Raw genomic sequence first — 14,952 nt, forward strand, 5'->3', positions numbered from 1 at the left:
TCCACTAGAATCAATTATAGTGCAAATAAATATTATTTAAGATGCCATATTATCTGAAATTGTGTTGAGTGAATTCATTAACACAAATAATAAACGTAATCAACTTTAATCCCAATTATAAGCAGCAATCTGAAAAAAGCAGCAACTGTTGCCGAAAAAGCAAGTTATTTGTTATATCAGTGCTCCACCTGGTGGTCAAAGGGTGAAACAAATTGCAATGATCAATGATCAGTCCCATTAGTTTTCTCCACAGAGGAAAAAAACTATGATCAATGAAGAAACCAATTGTTAATGAGTGAGAAATCATTATATATTATGAGATAAGCTACATGCCAAAATAAGTAAGAAAGGTATTGCCATGAATCTCATTCAAATACAGAGGATCCGTAAGCAGATTTTACAATACACCCTGTAACACTTTTACATTGATTTCTTAGAGATGATGAATACTTACTTTTAAAATCATTGTTATAATGGCTGGATAATACGGTACTTTTCCTTCTGAATGGGTCTAGCTGGACTCCAGCAGCTAATTTTAATAATGAGAATATACAGCCATTCTACTATGGGTTTTTAAAATAAGTACTCTAGTCTCATCAGGTCTAGGAGACATACTTAACATGTATCTATTGTGCAATCTGGTGACAGATAGACTTGTACAGCCGCCACTTTGGTTAGCAGCAGAAACTGGCATGTTTAGGCGGGCTGCAGGAATGGAGAGTCTTGGGATTCCAAAACGTTTTTTATTAAAACCAACACACTTCTGCACCTGACCGGAGTTGTCACTTGGCTTTTATACCCTGAGAAAAGCGCCGCTCTGGTATCAATAAAAACCATTTTGGAATCCCAAGGCTCGTCGTTCCCGCAGCCTGCATAAACGTGCCTGCTTCCATTTTTGCCATTATACCTCTGGAAAACCATATCCTCCAGCCACGGGGCAGCAGCAGTGGCTTTCCAAGCCTTTATAGATGTTGTGCTGCCATTGATAATATACCTTACCAGACGGTGATGCTCTATTCTGTGTGCGCTTCTGTCCCTCTCTGGAGCTTCTCATTTAGGTCTGTACTCTCACAACAGTAATTTTCCTATGGGGAGCCATTTGAATAGAATCCGCAAGGTGTAGACAGACAGGCAATAGTACTGGCTGGGATTTGTGGAATTTGCAATACTGTCCAGTCTTACACTGTGCATCTCCCTGAGCACGCAGGACACGGAAAAGGAGGGGAAAATTCTGGAGTCTGAGACATTGTGATATTCAGACCACAGCAGTGAGGGGCGCTACTTCAAGATGCGCATAATGTGGATGACTCTTCACGAGGTAAGTGGCACTGTGGCTGGCTTTCAACTGAGGAGGTGGCACTGTGCCAGTGTTCTGCAACCAAAGGTGGTAGAAAGGGGGTATTGCATCTGGCTGTACTGAAGGGGCACTGCAACTGGCTCTGCACTATGGGCGGGACACTGCAGACGGCTCTGCACTATAGGCGGGGCACTGCAGACGGCTCTGCACTATGGGCGAGCATTGCAGACAGCTCTGCACTATAGGCGGGGCACTGCAACTGGCTCTGCACTATGGGCGGGGCACTGCAGATGGCTCTGCGCTATGGGCGGGGCACTGCAACTGGCTCTGCACTATGGGCGGGGCACTGCAGATGGCTCTGCACTATGGGCGGGGCACTGCAGACGGCTCTGCACTATGGGCGGGCACTGCAGACGGCTCTGCACTATGGGCGGGCACTGCAGACGGCTCTGCACTATGGGCGGGCACTGCAGACGGCTCTGCACTATGGGCGGGCATTGCAGACGGCTCTGCACTATGGGCGGGTACTGCAGACGGCTCTGCACTATGGGCGGGCATTGCAGACGGCTCTGCACTATGGGCGGGGCACTGCAGACGGCTCTGCACTATGGGCGGGGCATTGCAGCCGGCTCTGCACTATGGGCAGAGCACTGCAGACGGCTCGGCACTATGGGCAGGGCATTGTAGACGGCTCTGCACTAATCCAAAAGCACTCAAGACGGCTCTGCACTAGCCCAAATGCACTGGATCTGAATTACCAACCCAATACAATCCTATGGGAAATCTCCTTTAGATAAGTGGTAAATGGTGCAATAGGATAAAAAGGGAAAAGGAGACATTGAAAGTTATATATATTATATACAGTAATGTTGCAGATATCACCGTAAATATAGGATATCTATCAAATGTTTTCAGCAGCTTAAAAAGGTTTGTTAAGTGTCACAATTTATACATTAGTTGTTAAAGATCCTAAATGTATGCAGGACCATGGTGACAATGGTGACCACATGCTACCTCACATCAATGAGACGTTATGGCGGATGCAAAGGTACCAGAGATACCAGCACACCTACAGTATTGGGACGGGAGATACAGGGTATCAGCAGACATGCAGATAATATACGGAATTGTCAGCCAAAAATGGAATCTTACCAATTGCTCCTTCCATCCCCTGTCTGGGGATACTAATTGAGGTGCGAGTCTCCGATTCCAGATTTCTCTTGGTCTCCCCTTTTTTTCCTATTATGTACCTAATATAGACCAAAAAATAGGTAATAGGTAAAGTAAGGTAACACTGGGGAACTTCTCTTCCATTTTCTCTAGTCTCACCAGGATAAGGGTATGTTCCCATGAGCAAGAGTCGGCAGCACTTTGGACGCAGCACATGTCCGCTTCATCCAAAGCACTGCCGGCTTTTGAACGGAGGTGATTCTGTATGTGTTCATTGAACCATGCGGAATCACCACGACCCATTACACTGTACGGGTGACTTTATCTTGCGGAGTCTGAGCGTCTCCGCAAGATAAATAGACATGCTGCGGTCTGGAAAGATGCGCCGCATGTCTGTTTACGCTGGGAAGCCGGAAGCGTCCATGCACGCGTAGTGGAGATGGGATTTCATGGTGTAACATCTGGATGCTGCGGGTTGGACGGTGTGGCTGTATGCAACGTCCAACCCGCAGCATTAACTGACCGTGGGAACATAACTGTCATGATCCCAGTGCAGATTTTGACCTGCACGTCAGGGGTTAATGTCTTGAGCCAAGTGCAGGCTTTGACCTGCACGCCTGGGGTTAATTATTGTGGCCTCTCTTTGGTTCAGGGAGAGCTTCTTATAGCCCTGAGATATTCCAATCCCCTTCAGTTATACTTTTGCCTTTGGCGGAATGTGGTGACCCCTGTGCCTGTTCGTTGTCTTCTAGCTTGCTTATATGGTTCTGACCCGATGCTGTCCCCTGTTGTGAGTTTGCCTGTTGATTCTGTACTGTGTATCTGTTTCTCTGGTTTCTGACTTCTTGGCAACGTCCTGACTATCCGTTCTGTCTAATCCTTTCGTATTGTCGTGCTTTGACCCCGGCCTGATCTGTTTACGTCTCTGTCTATGCCCCTTGGTAACTTTGTCCCATAGTTACCATTCTAGGAGTTTTCCTGCAGCTCCTACCTCTCTGGAGTTTAGGCCATGCCCCCAGCAGTCATATGATTTAGGTCCTGCTGGTCTGAAGCACGCATCTTCACTTCTGCTGCTTGCTCCTCAGGTATCTTTGAGCACAGTTTGTCTTGCTCAGGACATGGGCACTGGCTCAGTGAGCTAGTGCAGTGCGGTGTTCCTGACAATAACCTTAGCGTCTGCCACACGCTTCCTCTTGTCTCCTACATCGCAGGCTCCACTGAGAAGAGGTGAATATTAATTGGGTAATTAGCTAACTGAATTGCCGGTCACAAGGCCTAATGGCCAACAATTAGTATCTGAGGACACTTCATCTCTTCGGGTTTGTTCTCATTAATGATTTTACATCTCATTGTTATGCAGCACATTCATAGAGAGTCCAGTACACTCATAGAGAAACCAACACATTCATAGAGAGACCAGCACATTTATACAGAGATCAGCACATTTATACAGAGATCAGCACATTTATACAGAGATCAGCACATTTATAGAGATACAGTTAGGTCCATATATATTTGGACAGAGACAACATTTTTCTAATTTTGGTTCTAGACATTACCAGAATGAATTTTAAACAAAACAATTCAGATGCAGTTGAAGTTCAGACTTTCAGCTTTCATTTGAGGGTATCCACATTAAAATTGGATGAAGGGTTTAGGAGTTTCAGCTCCTTAACATGTGCCACCCTGTTTTTAATGTTGTAGCAATTTCTCGGATGGGTTTTTTGTTTTTGCAGCTTAAGGATGGCTTGTTTCACCTGCATGGAGAGCTCCTTTGACCGCATGTTTCCTTCACAGCAAAACCTTCCAAATGTAAGCACCACTCCTCAAATCAACTCCAGGCCTTTTATCTGCTTAATTGAGAATGACATAACAAAGGGATTGCCCACACCTATCCATGAAATAGCCTTGGAGTCAACTGTCCAATTACTTTTGGTCCCATTAAAAACAGGGTGGCACATGTTAAGGAGCTGAAACTCCTAAACCCTTCATCCAATTTTAATGTGGATACCCTCAAATGAAAGCTGAAAGTCTGAACTTCAACTACATCTGAATTGTTTTGTTTAAAATTCATTGTGGTAATGTCTAGAACCAAAATTAGAAAAATGTTGTCTCTGTCCAAATATATATGGACCTAACTGTATCAGCACATTCATAGAGATCAGCACATTTATAGAGAGATCAGTACATTTATAGAAAGATCAGCACATTCATAGAGAGATCAGCACATTTATAGAGAGATCAGCACATTCATACAGAGATCAGCACATTTATAGCGAAATCAGCACATTCATAGAGATCAGCATATTTATAGAGAGATCAGCACATTCATACAGAGATCAGTACATTCATAGAGAGATCAGCACATTTATAGCGAGACAAGCACATTCATAGAGTCCAGCACACTCATAGAGAGACCACCACATTTATCCAGAGAGCAGCATATTTATAGAGAGGTCAGCACATTTATAGAGAGATCAGCACATTCATACAGAGATCAGCACATTCATACAGAGATCAGCACATTCATACAGAGATCAGCACATTTATAGAGAGATCAGCACATTCATAGACAGATCAGCACATTCACAGAGAAATCAGCACATTCACAGAGAGATCAGCACATTCATAGAGATCAGCATATTTATAGAGAGATCAGCACATTCATACAGAGATCAGCACATTCATAGAGAGATCAGCATATTTATACAGAGAGCATCACATTCATAGAGAGATCAGTACATTCATGGAGAGACCAGCACATTTATACAGAAATCAGCACAATCATAGAGAGTTCAGCACATTCATAGAGAGTTCAGCACATTCATAGAGAGATCAGCACATTCATAGAGAGATCAGCGTATTTATAGACATCAGCAAATTCATACAGAGATCAGTACATTCATGGAGAGACCAGTACTTTCATAGAGACCAGCACATTCATACATAGATCAACATTCATAGAGATCAGCACATTCATAGAGAGATCAGCACATTCATAGAGAGACCAGCACATTCATACAGAGATCAGCACATTCATAGAGAGATCAGCACATTCATAGAGAGATCAGCACATTCATAGAGAGATCAGCACATTCATAGAGAGATCAGCACATTCATAGAGAGATCAGCACATTCATAGAGAGATCAGCACATTCATAGAGAGATCAGCACATTCATAGAGAGATCAGCACATTCATAGAGAGATTAGCACATTCATAGAGAGATTAGCACATTCATAGAGATATCAGCACATTCATAGAGATATCAGCACATTTACACAGAGATCAGCACATTTATAGAGAGATCGGTACATTCATAGAGAGATTTTCTATGAATGTGCTGGTCTCTCACAATGAAATCCTGTTCAGATCATGTGTTGTTCAGCTCAAGTGCAGGACTTATCATAAGACACTGTTCACACGAGTTGTGTTTTTTGTTTTACAGATGGAAAGCACAAATAGTGCTGGATCCGGAGCATGACACAAAGGTAGGTGAATCGCCCTTATGACTTATAATGAGATGTGTTTGGTTTCACCTCGTTGTGATACGGTGTTATTTTTAACAAATAACATGATGGAATCTGCAACACAAGCTCCTGACAAAACCACAGATGCAAATGTGAACACAGCCGTAGGCATTTTCCAGTCAGCATGCTTCTACTTTCTGAATATGAATGGTTCATTCTCCTCCTAATAAAATAGTTAAAGAAATAGAAAAATAAACACTCACTTAAAAAGTTGGCTAGGAAGATTGAAAGAGCACTGGAAACCCTTCTCAGTCTCCTCAATCATGTCGTCATCACATGGCTCATCTACACATTGCATGGGCTCTGCGAGGAAGGGGATACAGGAGTGGAGAAAAGTTAGAAAGTGGCGGTATTCCTATAGAGCAGACCGAATTTATAGGGGTACGTACCCCTATAAAAATCATCTTCTTCCTCATTCTGATAGGTTTCCTCCTGAACTGTGTTCTTTCTGTATATTCGACCTCCAATATTGATCAGGGTGGGACGTAAAATCTCCATGACTCCTCCAGACGTCCCTAAAAGGAGATAAAATTATGTAAGATGTATCATGGTCTCTGTGTATGGGGCACAATGCCACGATGACGGGCATGGGTCTGCCCATTAAAGGGATGGGCCAGTAGTATTGATATGTTTATGGAAATGTGTCAGCAGAAAATTACCTATTGTATAAAGTAGGTTTTTATATTAATTGCATTTTTACAATTTTTGATAATGATTGATTTTATTTTGCATATCAAGATCTACGTTTAAAAAAACATAAAATCTTGTAACATACTTCATGTTCTTTGCAGCAGCCACATGGACATAAGCAGCAACAGACTGACTCTGACACTAGGGCGTTGTATAGAAATATAAACTGGGAGTAGTGTTAAGTGGCAGAAGGCAGGGAGGGTGAGCTGTGACCATCAACTACTGCAAATGGTGGATACTGATAGGGAATTTAGATTGTGAGCCCCATCGGGGACAGTGCCAATAATGTCTGTAAAGTGCAGTGGAATTAATGGCGCTATATAAGTGAGTAAAATAAATAAATAAAAATCCTGTGTTATCTGCTGTATATAGAGCGGTTATCAGTCATTGTACAGGAACATGAGGTGAGCTGTGATATCAACTATTGTGAATGGTGCATCAGTCTCAGAGCGAACTATCCATTGACATTTGAATTAAATTAAACGCTATGGCATGAGACCCAGGAGGACCCCACTGCTGACACAGACAAAAAAAGCTAGACCGCAGTTTGCCAAAATCCTTCAGGGAAAACGTCTTGTCGACAGATGAGAACAAGATAGAGATTTTTGGCAAAGCAAATGATTCTGTTTACTGAAAACTGAATGAGGCCTACAAAAAAAGAACACAGTACCTACAGTCAAATATGGTGGAGGTTCAAGAATGTTTTAGAGGTTTTGCTGCCTCTAGCACTGGGTGCCTTGACTGTGTGCAAGGCATCATGAACTCTGAATATTACCAAAAGATTTTTAGTCTCAATGTAGTACTCAGTGTCACAAAGCTGGGTTTAAGCCCTAGGTCATGGGTCTTCCAGCAGGACAAATGACCCCAAACATACTTCAAGCAGCACCCAGAAATTGATGGAAACAAAGCACTGGAGAGTTCTGAAGTGGCAGCAATGAGTCCAGATCTAAATCCCATTGATCACCTGTGGAGAGATCTTAAAATTGCTGAAGGGAGAAGGCGCCTTCACCCTTCAAACACAAGAGACCTAGAGCAGTCTGCAAAAGAGGAGTGGTCCAAAATTCCAGTTGAGGGGTGTAAGAAGCTTGTTGAAGGTTATAGGAAGAGATTGATTGCAGCTATTTATTTCAAAGGGTGTGCAACCAAATATTAAGTTGAGGGCCAACAATTTTGTCAAGAACATTTTGGCGGCTTTGTGAGAAATTATGTGCAATTTGCCTTTTTTACTCTGGTTTGTTTTGTGTTGCCTAAACACACACAAAGGAAATAAACATGTGTAGCAAAACATGTGCAATTTCAATCATTTTCTGGGAGAAATACTTCACTTTTATGGAATAATTCCAAGAGTGCCAACACTTTCAGCCATGACTGTATATGTTATTATACAGGAGGGGGTGAGCTGTGACATCTATTGTGAATGGTAAAGTCTGTGTTGTCTGCTGTACAGAGGTGTTATCTGTCATTATAGAAGAGGGGAAGGTGAGCTGTGACCATCAACTTTTGTGAATGGTGGATTCTGTGCTCTCTCATGTATATAGAGGTGTTATCTGTCATTGTACAGGAGGAGGTGAGCTGTGACCTCTCTCATTGTGAATGGTGGATCTTGTGTTATCTGCTGTATATAAAGAGGTTTACCTTTCATTGCAGAAGAAATACTGCCAGATGTACAGCAGCACAAGCACAGTATTTCCACTATAAAGCCCTGCCCCATGTACTGAATCTGATTGAGTTGTACTATGAGGACATACTGCATGAGCAGTGTACATGTCTGGGAATGTGGGCAGTGACCAAATCCAAAATCTAAGTGCACCCCCCTACACACACAGTCCCAATAAAACAACATTAAACAACAACAGGGGCTGTCCACTACACACATACCTATCCTTAGCATCTGGGCGGCGTCCTCCAGTGTCTACATAAACAATTTAATGAATAACAAAGGACAAATACAGTTTGCTATCTTTATAATTGTAATGGATATGTGAAAAAAAATTGCTTTATACATGGATGGTAAGTGACCCATATGTGATCGGTTTTTGTGCACCCATTGACGTATATTGGGAGAGTCTGATCCGAACCAGGGATCAAAGTGCATGCTGGGATTTTTACACAAGGCTCATCGGCTGACTTGCATTGGTCAGCGCTGTGCACTTGCTAGCTGTTTTACATACAGACAGCACAAGAACCGAATACATGCTGTCTGAACAAGCACTAAGACTAGTCTTGCACATTCTGGAGCATGGAGCATGAAGGGCTTATAAGTCTCCTCACTCTGACATGCCAGGCCTGGTTAGTCATCTGCACAAGGAGAAACGTTACCCCTTAGATCCCAGTCTTAGGGTCTGTGCACACGGTGCGGTTCTACTGCGAATCCGCAGCAGATTTGCCGCTGCAGAACTGCAGGTGATGTACAGTACCATTATAGCCTATGTAAAAAAAAAAAAAATCGCTGTGCACATGCTGCGGATTTTTCCGCGGAAAAAAAAAAAAGCAGCATGTGACTTCTTTTGTGCGGTTTTGCTGCAGTTTTCCACCTGCTCCATTCTACAAATCCGCAGGTGGAAAACAACAGTGGAAAACCGCACAAAAACCGCAGTAAAACAGCAAAAAAAAAAAGGAAGAAATCCGCAGGAAAAATGCAGGTCATTTGACCTGCGGATTTAGAAAAATCCTCGCGGAAAAATCAGCGGGAGGATCCACACTGTGTGCACATAGCCTAAGGCGGTGCTCACACATTGCATTTTTGAAGCTTTTTTATGCAAATTTTAAGCTGTGTTTTACAATACCAGCAAAAGTTGTCAGATTTCAGAAATCTCATGCACACACATTGTTTTTTTTCCAGACCGATTTGAAAAACCGCTGCGTTTTTGCAAGCTGCAGCATGTCAAATCTTCCAGCAATTTTTTCACCCACAAGAAACAAAAGCTAAGTGCAAAAACGCAGCAAAAAAAAACGCAAGTATCAGGTTTTGCTTCAAAAACCTTAAAGTTGCATTATGATATTTTGGGGAGCACTAAACTTTATTAGCATAGAAAATAGACAAAAAACACGCAGCAAAAACCGCAGCAAAACCTGTTTTATGTAAGCAACTTCTTTACTGCCAAGACAGCAGGTTTTGCTTCCAAAAGAAACAAAGTAGCAAAAACACAGCTTTAAACCTCTCACCCAGCCAAATTAGATCTCATACTTTGTACTGATGAGCGGCAATACCCCCAAAACACTGTCTGCAAACTGAAATTCTGGTTTGACTTTTAGCCTAAGGCCAAGGTCACTCTTGCAAGTGTGATGCGAGTCTCTCGCATCAATACCCGGACTGGAGCTGCATGTATTTCTATGCAGCCGCACACTTCGGTCCGGAGTGCCGGGTATTGATGCGCGAGACTTGCATCACACTCGCAAGTCTGACCCCGGCCTGCAAGACTTGTTAAAGGGTCGATATTGACTTGGAGGATTGCTGCTTCCAATAGGTGGCGCTAGAGTTCTAGTTCTCTTCCTCCCTGAAGATGCAATTTGCATATTTAATTTCCCAGTGGAGCATGCGTGACTTATAAGTCTCCTCACTCTGATACGCCAGGCCTGGATTGTCTCTCTCCACAAGGAGAAACCTTACCCATTAGATTTGGAAAAAATAAACAGTCCATGTGAACTATGCTTATGTGATTGCAGTTTATGGCCCCCACTGGAGACTGGCTTACAATAGAGCGGACGACATCTGAGGAGCAAGAGTGGTCACGTCGCTTCTTTTAATCGCTTGAGTCTTTGGACACGGGAAGGGGTGACAAGACGCCGAAAAGTCTGAATCCACGCAGGGAAGTCGTCACATACAGGACAGCTTCTGGTCTGATTTTTGAGCGTTTTCTTAGCTGACAGAAGCATGGTGGGCCGCGTATCCTCTGGATGCGGGGGCTGCGGAGGGCCGGGGTCTAGATACCTTATTCTGAAGCAGTTTTGGGTATTTAGTAACTAGCTTTCCCGGTAATTGCTGCAGTCACATCCCCTTCTACACCAGGAGGGTCTGCAGGACACCTAGCACTTGTCATCTTACAAGAGCTAGTCACAAAGTGACATTTCTGGGTCTCTGGAGCCATTTTCCTCCTGCCTGAGGTGGCTGATAACAGGGAATAGTAGTATTTCCCTGCACAGAGACAGTTCAGTGACCAGTCAGAAAAGAGATGGCTGCTCCCTGCGGTCACACACAGCCTCGTGTATTAGGTATGGAGGTACGAGCACCCACCCAGCTTACATCCCCCCCTCAATACCCACCATAAAATGCCCACACACAAGCTTACCAGCTAATGACGTAGCGACACGTCATCACCGCGCTGCGGCAGGAAGACTACAGCGTCGCCATGTCTGTTGCTGGAAGGAAACTCTAATAATAAGGTTCCTTGGGAATTTTCGGCACTTGGATACCACATATTTCGTTTTATCTTCTATTGTTACTCTTGTATTTGTTTACTTGTTCTGCACAACGAGAAACAGAAGTTGAACAAAATGTCGAGGACTGGCTTCTGCCCATCTCAAATATGGCGGCGTGAGAGGCCACGTAGTGACGTCACCGTGCACACTGGCGAGCTGCAGAACAACGGCTGGATCAGCAGCGCGGCTGGAAGGTGAGGACGTACACTGGGGTGATAGCTGTCAATGGTGTGTAGGGGGACTACAAATCCCGGGCTGCAAAATCAAAGCTGTTGAGAATTGTATACCATCACTCCTATCCTGAGATTTCTCTGTGTCTCTTGTACTATGGGCCTGGGGTTACTTTCGGAATGCGGATAGTTAAACCTGAAGCCTGACTGGGTCATAACCTTGTCACCCCAGTATATGACGCGCACACGGGGGAAGTGATAAGCAGGCTCTGTGAGCCCCCTGGGGTGCAGTGGTGGCTGATAATCAGGCTCTATAAGACCACCAGGGTGCAGTGGTGGCTGATAATGAGGCTCTGTGAGCCCCCTGGGGTGCAGTGGTGGCTGATAATGAGGCTCTGTGAGCCCCCTGGGGTGCAGTGGTGGCTGATAATGAGGCTCTGTGAGCCCCCTGGGGTGCAGTGGTGACTGATGAGGATCTGTAAGACCACCAGGGTGCAGTGGTGGCTGATAATGAGGCTCTGAGAGCCCCCCGGGGTGCAGTTGTGGCTGATAATGAGGCTCTGTGAGACCCCCAGGGTGCAGTTGTGGCTGATAATGAGGCTCTGTGAGCCCCCTGGGGTGCAGTGGTGGCTGATAATGAGGCTCTGTGAGCCCCCTGGGGTGCAGTGGTGGCTGATAATGAGGCTCTGTGAGACCACTAGGGTGCAGTGGTGGCTGATAGTGAGGCTCTGTGAGACCACTAGGGTGCAGTGGTGGCTGATAATGAGGATCTATAAGACCACCAGGGTGCAGTGGTGGCTGATAATGAGGATCTGTGAGACCCCCAGGGTGCAGTGGTGGCTGATAATGAGGCTCTGTGAGACCCCCAGGGTGCAGTGGTGACTGATAATGAGGCTCTGAGACCCCCAGGGTGCAGTGGTGACTGATGAGTATCTGTAAGACCACCAGGGTGCAGTGGTGGCTGATAATGAGGATCTATAAGACCACCAGGGTGCAGTGGTGGCTGATAATGAGGCTCTGTGAGCCCCCTGGGGTGCAGTGGTGGCTGATAATGAGGCTCTGTGAGCCCCCTGGGGTGCAGTGGTGGCTGATAATGAGGCTCTGTGAGACCACTAGGGTGCAGTGGTGGCTGATAATGAGGCTCTGTGAGACCCCCAGGGTGCAGTTGTGGCTGATAATGAGGCTCTGTGAGACCCCCAGGGTGCAGTTGTGGCTGATAATGAGGCTCTGTGAGACCACTAGGGTGCAGTGGTGACTGATAATGAGGCTCTGTGAGACCACCAGGGTGCAGTGGTGGCTGATAATGAGGCTCTGTGAGCCCCCCGGGGTGCAGTGGTGACTGATAATGAGGCTCTGTGAGACCACCAGGGTGCAGTGGTGGCTGATAATGAGGCTCTGTGTTGTGAGCCCCCCGGGGTGCAGTGGTGACTGATAATGAGGCTCTGTGAGACCACCAGGGTGCAGTGGTGGCTGATAATGAGGATCTATAAGACCACCAGGGTGCAGTGGTGGCTGATAATGAGGATCTATAAGACCACCAGGGTGCAGTGGTGGCTGATAATGAGGCTCTGTGAGACCCCCAGGGTGCAGTGGTGACTGATAATGAGGCTCTGTGAGACCCCCAGGGTGCAGTGGTGGCTGATAATGAGGATCTATAAGACCCCCAGGGTGCAGTGGTGGCAGATAATGATCTATAAGACCACCAGGGTGCAGTGGTGGCTGATAATGAAGATCTATAAGACCACCAGGGTGCAGTTGTGGCTGATAATGAGGCTCTGAGACCCCCAGGGTGCAGTGGTGGCTGATAATGAGGATCTATAAGACCACCAGGGTGCAGTGGTGACTGATAATGAGGCTCTGTGAGCCCCCCAGGGTGCAGTGGTGGCTGATAATGAGGCTCTGTGAGACCCCCAGGGTGCAGTGGTGGCTGATAATGAGGATCTATAAGACCACCAGGGTGCAGTGGTGACTGATAATGAGGCTCTGTGAGCCCCCCAGGGTGCAGTGGTGGCTGATAATGAGGCTCTGTGAGACCCCCAGGGTGCAGTGGTGGCTGATAATGAGGCTCTGAGACCCCCAGGGTGCAGTGGTGGCTGATAATGAGGATCTATAAGACCACCAGGGTGCAGTGGTGGCTGATAATGAGGCTCTGTGAGCCCCCCAGGGTGCAGTGGTGGCTGATAATGAGGCTCTGTGAGACCCCCAGGGTGCAGTGGTGGCTGATAATGAGGATCTATAAGACCACCAGGGTGCAGTTGTGGCCGATAATGAGGCTCTATAAGACCCCCAGGGTGCAGTGGTGACTGATAATGAGGATCTATAAGACCACCAGGGTGCAGTGTGGCTGATAATGAGGCTCTGTGAGACCCCCAGGGTGCAGTGGTGGCTGATAATGAGGATCTGTGAGACCACTAGGGTGCAGTGGTGACTGATGAGGATCTGTAAGACCACCAGGGTGCAGTGGTGGCTGATAATGAGGATCTATAAGACCACCAGGGTGCAGTGGTGGCTGATAATGAGGCTCTGTGAGCCCCCCGGGGTGCAGTGGTGGCTGATAATGAGGCTCTGTGAGGCCCCTGGGGTGCAGTGTGGCTGATAATGAGGCTCTGTGAGACCACTAGGGTGCAGTGGTGACTGATGAGGATCTGTAAGACCACCAGGGTGCAGTGGTGGCTGATAATGAGGATCTATAAGACCACCAGGGTGCAGTGGTGGCTGATAATGAGGCTCTGTGAGCCCCCCGGGGTGCAGTGGTGGCTGATAATGAGGCTCTGTGAGACCCCCAGGGTGCAGTTGTGGCTGATAATGAGGCTCTGTGAGCCCCCTGGGGTGCAGTGGTGGCTGATAATGAGGCTCTGTGAGCCCCCTGGGGTGCAGTGGTGGCTGATAATGAGGCTCTGTGAGACCACTAGGGTGCAGTGGTGGCTGATAATGAGGCTCTGTGAGACCACTAGGGTGCAGTGGTGGCTGATAATGAGGATCTATAAGACCACCAGGGTGCAGTGGTGGCTGATAATGAGGATCTGTGAGACCCCCAGGGTGCAGTGGTGGCTGATAATGAGGCTCTGTGAGACCCCCAGGGTGCAGTGGTGACTGATAATGAGGCTCTGAGACCCCCAGGGTGCAGTGGTGGCTGATAATGAGGATCTATAAGACCACCAGGGTGCAGTGGTGGCTGATAATGAGGCTCTGTGAGCCCCCTGGGGTGCAGTGGTGGCTGATAATGAGGCTCTGTGAGCCCCCTGGGGTGCAGTGGTGGCTGATAATGAGGCTCTGTGAGACCACTAGGGTGCAGTGGTGGCTGATAATGAGGCTCTGTGAGACCCCCAGGGTGCAGTTGTGGCTGATAATGAGGCTCTGTGAGACCCCCAGGGTGCAGTTGTGGCTGATAATGAGGCTCTGTGAGACCACTAGGGTGCAGTGGTGACTGATGAGGATCTGTAAGACCACCAGGGTGCAGTGGTGGCTGATAATGAGGCTCTGTGAGACCCCCAGGGTGCAGTTGTGGCTGATAATGAGGCTCTGTGAGCCCCCTGGGGTGCAGTGGTGGCTGATAATGAGGCTCTGTGAGACCACCAGGGTGCAGTGGTGGCTGATAATGAGGCTCTGTGAGCCCCCCGGGGTGCAGTGGTGACTGATAATGAGGCTCTGTGAGACCACCAGGGTGCAGTGGTGGC

The 14,952-nt window shown here is 46.6% G+C and overlaps 2 protein-coding genes across 5 annotated transcripts in view; one reads left to right on the forward strand and one right to left on the reverse strand.

The window, feature by feature from the left end:
* Positions 1-11,110, reverse strand: part of ASCC1 (activating signal cointegrator 1 complex subunit 1) — a 393,777-nt gene extending 382,667 nt beyond the window's left edge. Inside the window, exons 1-4 of one of the 2 annotated variants that reach the window (XM_073585802.1) lie at positions 10,976-11,110; positions 6,386-6,511; positions 6,200-6,299; positions 2,450-2,547 (exon numbers count right to left, since the gene is read on the reverse strand). In XM_073585802.1, the coding sequence (XP_073441903.1) occupies positions 2,450-2,547; positions 6,200-6,299; positions 6,386-6,494 (307 nt within the window). In that variant the 5' untranslated portion in view covers positions 6,495-6,511; positions 10,976-11,110. The other variant, XM_073585801.1, reaches the window with a different exon arrangement.
* The window catches only part of ANAPC16 (anaphase promoting complex subunit 16), a 33,441-nt gene continuing 24,425 nt past the window's right edge, over positions 5,937-14,952 (forward strand). For 2 of the 3 annotated variants that reach the window (XM_073585803.1, XM_073585804.1), the window contains exon 1: positions 11,029-11,299. In XM_073585803.1, coding sequence (XP_073441904.1) covers positions 11,181-11,299 — 119 coding nt within the window. In that variant the 5' untranslated portion in view covers positions 11,029-11,180. Of the gene's footprint in view, positions 5,958-11,028; positions 11,300-14,952 lie in introns of those variants that run through there. The other variant, XM_073585805.1, reaches the window with a different exon arrangement.

This window comes from Dendrobates tinctorius, unplaced genomic scaffold (genome assembly GCF_039654945.1).
Source record: "Dendrobates tinctorius isolate UK_male_01 unplaced genomic scaffold, ASM3965494v1 ptg000089l, whole genome shotgun sequence".
Lineage (NCBI taxonomy): Eukaryota > Metazoa > Chordata > Amphibia > Anura > Dendrobatidae > Dendrobates > Dendrobates tinctorius.